Source organism: Tarenaya hassleriana, unplaced genomic scaffold (assembly GCF_000463585.1).
Source record: "Tarenaya hassleriana unplaced genomic scaffold, ASM46358v1 Cleome38, whole genome shotgun sequence".
Lineage (NCBI taxonomy): Eukaryota > Viridiplantae > Streptophyta > Magnoliopsida > Brassicales > Cleomaceae > Tarenaya > Tarenaya hassleriana.
The window spans coordinates 10,825-21,840 of NW_010966774.1; the positions used below are offsets into that span (position 1 = coordinate 10,825).

The 11,016-nt window shown below is 34.5% G+C and overlaps 1 protein-coding gene across 5 annotated transcripts; it reads right to left on the reverse strand.

Annotated features, from left to right (window-relative positions):
- Positions 1-1,265: 1,265 nt before the first annotated feature.
- LOC104822819 (maf-like protein DDB_G0281937) lies at positions 1,266-4,811 on the reverse strand. Of its 5 annotated transcripts, none has more exons than XM_010554169.2 (10): positions 4,633-4,811; positions 4,094-4,162; positions 3,907-3,981; positions 3,494-3,574; positions 2,967-3,047; positions 2,541-2,610; positions 2,344-2,435; positions 2,213-2,254; positions 2,039-2,119; positions 1,266-1,672 (listed from the first exon to the last, which is right to left on the reverse strand). In XM_010554169.2, exons 1-10 carry the CDS (start codon positions 4,657-4,659, stop codon positions 1,592-1,594), a joined length of 699 nt encoding a protein of 232 aa, XP_010552471.1. In that variant the 5' UTR covers positions 4,660-4,811; the 3' UTR covers positions 1,266-1,591. The 5 variants fall into 5 exon arrangements, with proteins under 5 accessions (XP_010552471.1, XP_010552470.1, XP_010552473.1 ...); XM_010554168.2 differs by having other exon boundaries at positions 4,091-4,162; positions 4,633-4,810; XM_010554171.2 differs by lacking the exon at positions 2,967-3,047 and having other exon boundaries at positions 4,091-4,162.
- Between the last annotated feature and the right edge of the window lie 6,205 nt (positions 4,812-11,016).

The following is an 11,016-nucleotide window of genomic DNA, read 5'->3' on the forward strand; positions in this document are numbered from 1 at the left end:
ATCTACACATGTTTGATTAGTCATTATTCAACTAATAATTGAAACAGCAGAATATGACAAATTTACAGAGAGAAAATTGGGGGAAAAGGGCATAAGAATCAATTGTTTTGGGTAAATTTGTTCTTGTGATTGGTAATCCAAGTCCGAAATTTCTCGCGTGGCACACCAATTTCTGTGCAAAATTTTTCTACACCTTCGCCAGTTTCCTTGTTTATCCTCCACCGGATCTTCTCCGCATACTCTCTCATCCTCTCCGTCTGCTCCGCCGTGTACTTCGTCTTGAACCTCTTCCCCGTCTCCGCCGTATCTCCGCCGCAGTTCGCCCGGTCCTGATTTTCCGGTGGCCTTTTTCTTCCGCCGCCGCAGATCTCTCGCTCTTTTCCGTTTCGATTCTGATTCCCCGGCGACTCCTTTGCTTCGCCTACTGCTTTACATCTCGACGCTGATCTGTATAACTGACCAAATCCCACCGAAAATAGCTCGGGCGTATTCGGAATCGCCGCCGCGGCAGCAGCGGATGAGGTGGTGGATTCGCCGCAGTTGTGAATCGGTGACGACGGCGCGTGATGGGGACGCGGGGATCTGGGCCGGCGGAGGCGGGGGAAATGGATGTGGTCGCCAGTTTCTTGGCAGATGAGTGTAGTGATTGTGACATCGTTTTGATTTTGGTCGCCATCTCTGCATCTCTCTGCTTGGGGAATATTACTCAAATAACCCACTTGGGTCGCAGTAATTTCAGTGTACACCACCGAAAAAAAAAAAAAATTTGCGACCTTATTACGACTAATATATAACTAATATACAACTTATTACGACTAATAAACTACTCTTATTTTAGTTGTATATTAGTTATATATTAGTCGTAATAAGGTCGCAAATTTTTTTTTTTTTTCGGTGGTGTACACCTGAAATTGCTGCGACCCAAGTGGGTTATTAGGGTTAAAACCCCCTCTGCTTGTCCCAATTTTATCTCATCCATTGGAAGGAGGAAAATGGAGAATCGAGTGTTTGGTGTAAACGAGGAGGGTGAGTGCGCGTTCTTTTCTTTTTTTTCGGGATATCATGTTTATATATATATATAATTCCCAAAAAATAAATTTTCAATTAAAACAATCGTATATATATATAAACACGTAACGATGTGTAGAACCAAACCGTACCGAACAAAAAAAATAGTATTTTTTCGATCCAAATCTTCTAAAAATTGCGAACGATATTAAATTTAGAAAAATCAAATTTTCGAAAACAAACCAAAGCGAATCAAATATTAAAAAACCTCGAGAAACCAATTTTTTTTAAAAGATCTATTTTTAATTTATACAACTTGCCAAGATTGCGACATTATGTAAACTCTCCACAGAACCAGACGAATTCTTTGTGTCATGTCCAAAAGAGAAATGTCATATATCTGATGATACAACTGGAACTCGAACCGCTTCGACTCGGATTTTTTTTTTTTTGCCAACAAAGGAAAGAGGGAAACGGCGGGCGGGATCGAAACTAGACGTATCCAATCACGGCTTGAACATAGATTGAATTGAGAAACTCGGGTTTGATAATATACGAGAGAAACACCTGGTTGAGCAACAACCTATTTGGCTCCCAAAGCTTCCTTGAGGAGTTTCTCCGTTAGCGTTTTCGGGAGACCCATCACACTGTCCGTTGTTCCGACCTGTTCACAACATATCCCGACCCAACATTCAAACCAATAAATTGGTTTCTTCAACGGAAAAAAAACGCAGAGAGAGCGACAACCCTGGATTTATTAGCCTAAGGGTATGCATCTAAGTGGTAATTGCGTTGCGAAAGTGAAACTGCGGGGATAATTATATCCTCTATGACCAGGTCGTATGAGAAATCTATATTTGAAGGCGGGTTTCATGTTTTGTTTTGTTTTTTTTTTTTTTTTTTCGATTGCAGACGTGACAACTGTGATTAAATCAATCATATGCATGACAAACAATCAATCGACCACTATATCCGAAGCAACAGTTTGTATAGCATGCGAGATGCAGAAGAGAAGGATAAGTGAACTGACCACTTCCTTGACATATGGTAATACCAGAGGATGCTCGATTATGAGAGCACCGGCCACCTTGAGCACCATGCCTTCCTCAATCTGATCATGAATAACTCGGCGACTTAGTCCCAAAAAATAATCACAGAAAACGAAAAAGATTTTAAATTGCATCATATTTTCCTACCCTCTTACCAGTTTTTCGATGACCTCCTCAGGGATTTCATGGAAATAAATCTGCAAGGAGTCAGCTAATGGCAGTTGATTGATTTATTTACAAATTGCAAAATGAAAATCTACCGGCAAATCGAATAAGTCAATATTACCTCAACCCTGTCCACATCTCCTTTTCTGAATCCTGTTTTAAGGTTTGTTACAAGCACGGAACTCACAGTCGCTGCATGTCCCTTGGAGTAGCCTACATTTAGTCGTACCGTTATGCCCTAAACCCGACCCTAAGCAAGCACTGAGAAAATGTACAACAAAAAAGGTCATGAAGTGAACAGTTTTGAACAGACCGGACCTCTGATGTATTCCCGTGCTTCTTCCACGTGTGATGGTTTCTCCCTGACGGCATCTTCATAAACCACCACCTCCATCCCATTCAAAATGCAAACAAATCAATATCACTCATTGACCACCATCTCAATTTGATAATTGAAAAACTTTGGATGACTATACAAAATCACCAAACACCATTTATGTCCTGGGAATGGCTTGACCAAGCAGTTTTTCATTTATATCATAACTTACTATGAATTACTACAATACTAGGTAAGTTCCTAACCAACTAAGTGGGGCTATCTTAGCAAATACACAGAGCGATCAAATTTTTTTCTCTCTAATATGGAATTAACTGTGATCCGCAGGCTAGTTGAATAATTAGTATGTAACAGTACTGGTTCTAGAAACTCAGAAATCACAAATATGAATTAAGATTGACTAGTACTTGGTCACAAGTAATGAGTAATGTTGATTCAGCCTCCTCTGTGTTGTCATCACCAGGGATCCGCTGCACGATTGCTTTAGCCTGGGAAGAGTTTTTGCCAGTGTATCTAAGTGTGTATGGAAAGAGGGCAAACACTTGAACTTGACATAATTGAATAGAAAACACACAATAATAAAAAAAAACACAGAAAACACAATCGCGAGCAAAACTAGCAAATTATGCACCTAATAATAATATGGCCTACAGTAAAGCAGAAAAACACGGAAACATGTGAAAAGCACGTAGACAAGGCATAAATTTTCATGCAGCATTATCGAGGACGATACTAAACATAAATCAAACAACCAAAAGCAACATACAAGTCTATCAGTTCTGGTTGACAGAGTGGAGCTAGAACGAACTTATATTTCTTGGGAAATAATCCAATCCCAGGAGCACAGAATAGTGTTTGGCGATAGTGGATGGAGATGGTATTGTTATTAACTCAAAATCGGAGTGTCATTCTCTAGAAGAAAAACTCTACATACTGTATCAGCTGCGATCAAGACTGTAGGTTGTGCCTCCTGTTGCACTTGTGTAATTCGCAGTTTTGAAACGATAGCATCAGCCTGTGATGCAATTTTAAAAACCATGAAAAAAAAAGAAAGAAAACCAGAAACTGCTTGCTGGCTTTATGACCAAAAAATGCAGAAGGACTCATAATAAACAAAATAATAGACCTAAAGACAAAACTACATCAACATCAACTGCGAAGAGCCTCGTGTATTTTTGAAACTTCTATTTGATCAGAAGCACATGAAAATATTCTGGTGATTATCAATAAACTTGTAACTCAAACAATGGGTTATAAAAGAATTCCATAAATTGGAATACGAGAAATTGTTAATCACTACAGCTGATGATCGTTTTTTGTCAGCTGTTTATAATTTTATTGAATTACCTTTGCCTCGGCCAAAGCCATGACCAGCTCTTCAGGTTTCTCCTTGCGAATGCTCTTCTCATCGATATCAGCACTCTGCAGATAACCAAAAGAAATATACAGAAAACTCAGAATTCCATCAGAATGCGCCAAATAAGAAATTGTAATCCGCTGAAATTACGGAATAACCAAATCGAGAGACTACCACGAGTGTGAATTCATATCCCATGTCTGCTAATATTTTCCGACGAGCAATCGAGGAAGATCCCAAAATTAGCTGCAAAAGTTAAAGGTAAGAAGTATACAAGAACAGTTTAATAAAACTTCAAATTTCCAGTTTCACGGCAGATTGGTTCAATACATACCATTTTATCCCGGAATCAGTCAAATTAAGGATAACATATATATACATAAAAGTATAGCATAATCAGGAAACGCCAGATTCCGACTTTGGGGAGATCGATACGAAACATTCAGATTTTCACTCAAAATTCGGCAAACGTCGAGATTCCAAATCTATAGCCAAAGCATTTTCAGAAGAACTAGGGATTCCAGCTTTCCGGGAGATCGGTAGATCACTACGAATCAGAGGGATTATACTTCGAAATTCAAAATGAATAGGATCCAGAGAGACAATCCAATCGTCAAATTCATGAAACAAATTCGACTCCTTCAATTCGAAAACCTAAACACTAAACAGCGAAGCAATGACAAGAAGGCAATGAAGAGAGAGGGATGGAGACGAACCTTGAACTGACCAAGATTAGCTTCCATTTTGCCCTGCAGTTCGATAAATGAACTAAAAAATTTGTAAGAGATGGAGAAAAGGAACGAAAGTAAACCCTAATCGAACTCTCAAGAGCTCAGTAGTTCAAAAATTTGTAAGAGGACGGTTTTTGGTTTTCGAAGTTTATGGGAAATCTTATACATAAATAATTATTAGCATTTGATATATTCAATTGCTTGCTAAAACCACTCCATCTTCCATCTCATCATTTTTATAATTTTTATTATGCAATTAAAATAGTTATATTTATATATAATTTGCCACTACAGTGTATCTCAAAAAAATGTATGAGATGAAAGAACATAGGTATATTTATGAAATGGTTGATTAGCGAAGTCAAAATAGAGTTATCAATGAAGTTACAAAGAATATTAATAATAATTTGTTTGAGTTTTCGTTTAGGATATTGAGAGCATTCTAATGTCAAACATTAGAATAGGATTGAACACCAAATTGAACATACGAAGAATGTGGAAGATAGAATTGAGTTGTTGATGAAGAAAATGAGTGAGAGTTTGACACCGAATAAAAATGGTGAATCTTCGACGAGACATATGATAACACTTCCGGGAACAAAGAAACCCCAAAGAGAGAGTGAACCTATGAGTGCACCACTAGATGATTTTGATCTTGATGCATGTGGGTTTGAGAATGAACACATGGAGACAACTGAGTAAGCTGCAGAAGATATCGAGCGTGACCTGGACAGAGTGATTGTGGATGTTCTTAATAAATTAGATCATGTGAAAGTTGATGAAAAAATGACCAATGGTGTTTTTGAGACAAATTCTGCTAATAGAGAGAAAGAAGATAAGGAAAACATTGAAAAAACATAGAAAGAAGACGAGGACAAAGAAGGAGAGAGAAGATGAAGAGGAAAATGATGAAGAATTAGAGAGAAGATCATGAAAAAATATAGAAAGAAGACGAGGGCAAAGAAGGATAGAAAGAAGATGAAGAGGAAGAGGAGGAATAAGAAGAGAAAGAAGATGATGAAGAAATAAAGAAAGAAGACGAGGACAAAGAAGGAGAGAAAGACAATGAAGAGGAAGAGGATGAAGAAAAATGAGAGAAAGAAGATGAAGAGGAAACATAGAAAGAAGACGAGGACGAAGAAGGAGACAAAGAAGATGATGAGGAACAAGAAGAAAAAGGAGAGAAAGAAGATGATAAAAAAAATATAAAAAGAAGACGAGGATGAAGAATAAGAAGAAAAGGAAGAAGAAGTGGAAGAAAAAAATGCTGAGAAAGAAGAAGAGAGGAGAGTTGTAGCAACAAAAATATATATTACAAGAAAAAGAACAAAAAAAGCATCGTCTAAAACATTGAGTCCTTGGACTAACATATTGAAAACTATCAATTCGAAAGGATCATAAGAGGCAAGGGGAGAGGAAGAAGAGGTGCAGGCCGCAGAGCAAATGGTTTGTGAATCTTGAACTATGTTTGTGAATCTAAATTCAACTATGTATGTGAATCTTGAACTACGTTTATACTCATTTATGAATTTTGTATCATATGTGAATCTATGGTGTTTCTGATTCTTGAACTCACTTCATGAGTTTTGTGTTACATGTAAACCTATAGTGCTTGTTAATGTTGAATCCAGTTTATAAATTTTATATGTGAACCTATGGTGTTTATAATTCTTGAACTCCATTTATGAATTTTGTGTTAAATTTGAACCTATGGTACTTGTGAATGTTGAATTCAGTTTATAAATTTCATACGTAAACATTTTATATTTGTAAATGTTGAACTCAGTTGATGAGTTTTGTGTTATATGTGAACACTTTGTATTTGTGAATCTTGAACCTAGTTTACAGATAACACACGTTTTTTGACCATTTATAAATAGTTGTAATTGTGACTGATTAAGAACTCGTAATGAATTCTAGCGCAATCGAAATTGATTCTAAAGAAGTGTCAAAAAGTTCATCCTTGATTTTTCGACACAATCAAATTGTAAAAAATAATCAAATTTAAAAATATTAATTAAAAAAATTGTAAAAGTCCTGATTTTTCTGACACATGCGTCATAGATAAAGATGAAGATTGTCTTATTAGGATAAAACTGTTATTTTATTATTTTTATTACAACTGTCGTACGACTAAATTTGATTATACTAAGACGTATTTACAATTTTAGTGTTCGATGAAAATACTCAAAAGTCATAAATTTTGACAAGTGTTCATTGGGTGGCGATGATTATCTATAAATTAAATAATAAAAAGAGAAAATAAAAATTTTCTACACGAATTTAGCAAAATATGACTTTTTTATACAATATTTTTAATTTGACAAAAAACTATATTTGAATTTAAAATTTTTCAAATATTTAGACGAATTGTTAAAATTAACAATAATTACTGACATAATCATTATTTTCGTAAAAATTCTTCGAATTCTGTTAATTAATACACTAATGTGTATGGTAGTTACAGTAATTACCTAACTAATGCATTAGTTAACAGAATCTGAAAAATTTTAACGAAAATGATGATTATGCATGTAATTACTATTAATTTTAACAATTTGTATAGACATTTGAAAAATTTTGAATTCAAATATAGTCTTTTATCAAATTAAAAATACGTATATGAAAAGGTCATATTTGGTTAAATTCGTATAGGAAAATGTTATTTTCCCTGATAAAAATGAGTTTGAATTAACTATTTTGACAGATTATAAATTTTCAAAATTGAAAGAAGAGCAAAAACATCATTTACGGGCAATTTGGACCAAGTTGGTAGTCACGGATAGTCACAAGCTTTCCACGAGCGAGAAATAGAGGAATCGTGAGTAACGGACAAAGGTCGATATGGAGGTTGCCTTAAACATTGATATCGATGTCCAAAAAAGTTTGAGATCTGAAAAGCGAAAATGTCGATGTTCCTTAAACATCGATATCGACGTTTAGAAGAGCTCGAGATATAAAAATAAAGAATTCGATGTTTCTTCAACATCGACGTTCCAGTCTTCTCGAGTTTTGCAATGCCACCTTGAATATCGATGTTGGACAACCTGGATATCGAGGTTCCAACATCGATATTTTCACCAAATCTATAAAAAGATGAGCATAAAGGCAGTTCAGGAGTTCGCACACATTTTGAGATAGATGTCATTTTTCGTTTATTCTTCATTTTTTCGATATTTGGGAGCATTTGAAGTTTGAGGATTACTACATTTCAGAGTTTAGGGTCGATTGTTCATTCTATGTGTTCTTTCTTTATATCTTTTGAAAATTTGCTAGAATCTGTATTAGATTCGTTTTCTCAAGTGGATTGTGAGTAGTTCACTTGTTGTACTATAGCGATTCTAGCCATTTTATTGATTTGTCATCGTTTTTAATATGATTATTGCATGTTTCATTTAGATTTGGTTTTATAGATTGTACTTAATGCTTTCATCATATTGAACACCTGCATGAATTGATATGGTTTGGTTATTTATAAAGGGATTTGGGATACTTAAACTGTAATTCATTCATAGGATAGATTTAATTATTAATTTTGAATTCATAGGATGGACTTAATAAGGAATTAGTAATTTAAACTACGAATAATGAAAACGGATTTTAATGCTTCTAGTGTGGATCTAAAAATGTGGAGGTTGATAGAAAAATGCTAATTGGAGAATAAGTATCCCTGACCTAGACGCATTCTAGATTAGAAGGAAAAGTTTTCCAAACTGAAACCAAACTGTAAATCAATCTAGATCCTTACATATAAACCATAGCATTGGTGAACAATCAATCAATCGAACTTCGCAATTGTTGGGATTAGAATCGGCGCCATCACCACTCACTTCCTATATTCGACCCTGGTAGTACAATCGATTTATACCATTGTGGAATCGGTTTAGTCTAAATTTTATTACTTCAATGAAATCCATTCACCTAGAAAGGATTGATCAATAGTCATCATCCTTCGACGAAAACTCCATAAAATTCATCTTTTTTATACTTCCACCACATTCTAAAGTTGTAAATACGCTCTTATTCTAATTGAATGTTAGTTCTATAGTAATCATAAGAAAGTTCGTAAAAAATGGTTTTGTTCCTATGCAAGTATTAGACAAATCATGTTTTTTCTAATTTTTTATTTATTATTTTTTTAAAATTGATTATTTTTAAAATTTTGATTATTTTTAAAATTTTGATTATTTTTAAAATTTTGATTATTTTTAAATTTAATTGTGTTTATCTAAAAAAAATAAGAATATATTTTTTTGTCACTTTCTTTAGAATTGTTTACAATTATTTTTAGAATTAATTACGATTTCTTCTAAAAAGTCTCAAGATAATTCCAAAAATCATTGAAGAAATGTACAACATATTTCTCATTATATTTTATCATGCAATTTCACCACAATATTTGTTTTTTTCTTCTTTGATTGTGGCTCTTCAGAATCAAATTCATCACCTAGTTTTAGCCTCGCCTTCTACGTTCTTCATTTTTCTCCGGCATTTGGTATTCGATTGAATTTCGGTTGCCTAATAAGACGGTTGAGTTTCATCTCTGCTATATAGTTAGGGATATTCCAATGACAAATATCAGAAATCGGGTATATAGTATCATGATATGCCTATTTTCATGTCGTCCTCGTATAGTACAGTGAGCAAAAGTCAAGTAACTTGTATTTTCTCCATGTTCATGCAAAACTTTAATATTGCATGAGAACATGCGTATTTATCAACATCTCACACCTTACATTCGGAGGTCATTTTTTGAAGATGAACGAAATACGTTTCCCATTAACATCGATGACTTTGTTTCCCTTCCAATTTCGATTTATCTCTGATAGTAGATACTTTGGAAGTTTTATACCGCTTATATAATTCCTTTTCCACATATGGTGTCAGTTGCTTTGTACTTGAAAATGCATTCTTCCTGTGTTTATACCACCACTCTACTATTTTTATCTGCAATCACATCAATCAAATCGAGCAAAGGTAATGACTTTGCCTTCCTCAAGATGGAATTGATAGACTCTGCACCATTAGTAGTCAATAGGTTATATCTTTCCCCGAAAAATTAACACTTACTCATTTAACATGTTCAACTCTCTTATTTCAAATTTTCAACAACATTCGGAAACTTGCATATAAAATCATACTCGGGTCATGTTTAAAAAACCACGAAATATTCTTAATTAAGGTAATATAAAATCATATAGTCGCACCTTTCGGTAAAGTAATCCACACGTTCTTTAAACTCTTTTTCTATGTAAGTCTCGACACATTTATAGAACATTCCAATAATATTATCTTCATATTTAGTCTTTTTATCTCTTATTCCTTTGTTTACTAATTAACGTCTTGATGTTTTGAAATATGTGATAGATACAATATGCATGTTTAGCTCTCTTATACACAACACGAACAACATTTGTTATACTTTGATGTCGATCCAATATCACAATCATATCATCACTATCCGGAATTACTTCCGTCAACTTCCTCATAAACTAACTCCAAGAATCATCATTCTCTGTATCGACTACACTCCAAGCTAGAGGATATAGATGTTGATTACCATATTGGGATGTTGCAACAATCAAGAATCCTTTATATATTGTTTTTAGAGATGTTACATCTATGATGATTACTTTTAGCATTAAACGTCACTCTTTGATGCAAGCACCCAAAGCAAAAAATGTTTACTTAAAAGCTTGTCAGGCTCTTCTAGTTCTATATGTATTACCCTACCTTCATTTTTTTCCTTGTGAAAATAACTAGGAAGGCTATTATACTTCTCAACCGGATTTTCCCAAATAACACTTTGAGCATATTGTCTCCTTCTCCATGCTGTTATGTATGATACTCTGCGTTTATATGCTTTGCTCACCAAAGACATTAACTTTTTCAGTCTTGAAAAATCAACTTGACCCATATAATATCTTTTCAAATAAGCAACAACCACCTCTATAGTTCTATTATTGTTTTTTCTTTCATTTTCTTCTTATAACACCGATGAACAAGTATGAACGTGAATGTGTTTCATCACTGTAAAACACTCAGATTTCTTTTTTCTTTTTTTATAAATGTTCACAATTTCCACAAGCAACTTTTTCTTTAGAATCGACATCTTGCATCTCACAAATGTGTTTGTAACTTATAGATAAAATATTCAAAACATTCATCATGAGAAAGTTGTTTTTACCTTCATCTTTAGCTCAACCTTATTCACGAATAGGGATATAAAATGAACCCGACTCACGGGCTGGCTCGTGAGACAGCCCATATTTTTTCGAGTCGGGCTCAAGTATTTTGAACCCATAAAAAAACGGGCCGCACGAGCCAGCCCGTCACGAGTCGGGCTCGTGGCAAGCTAGCCTGTCACGC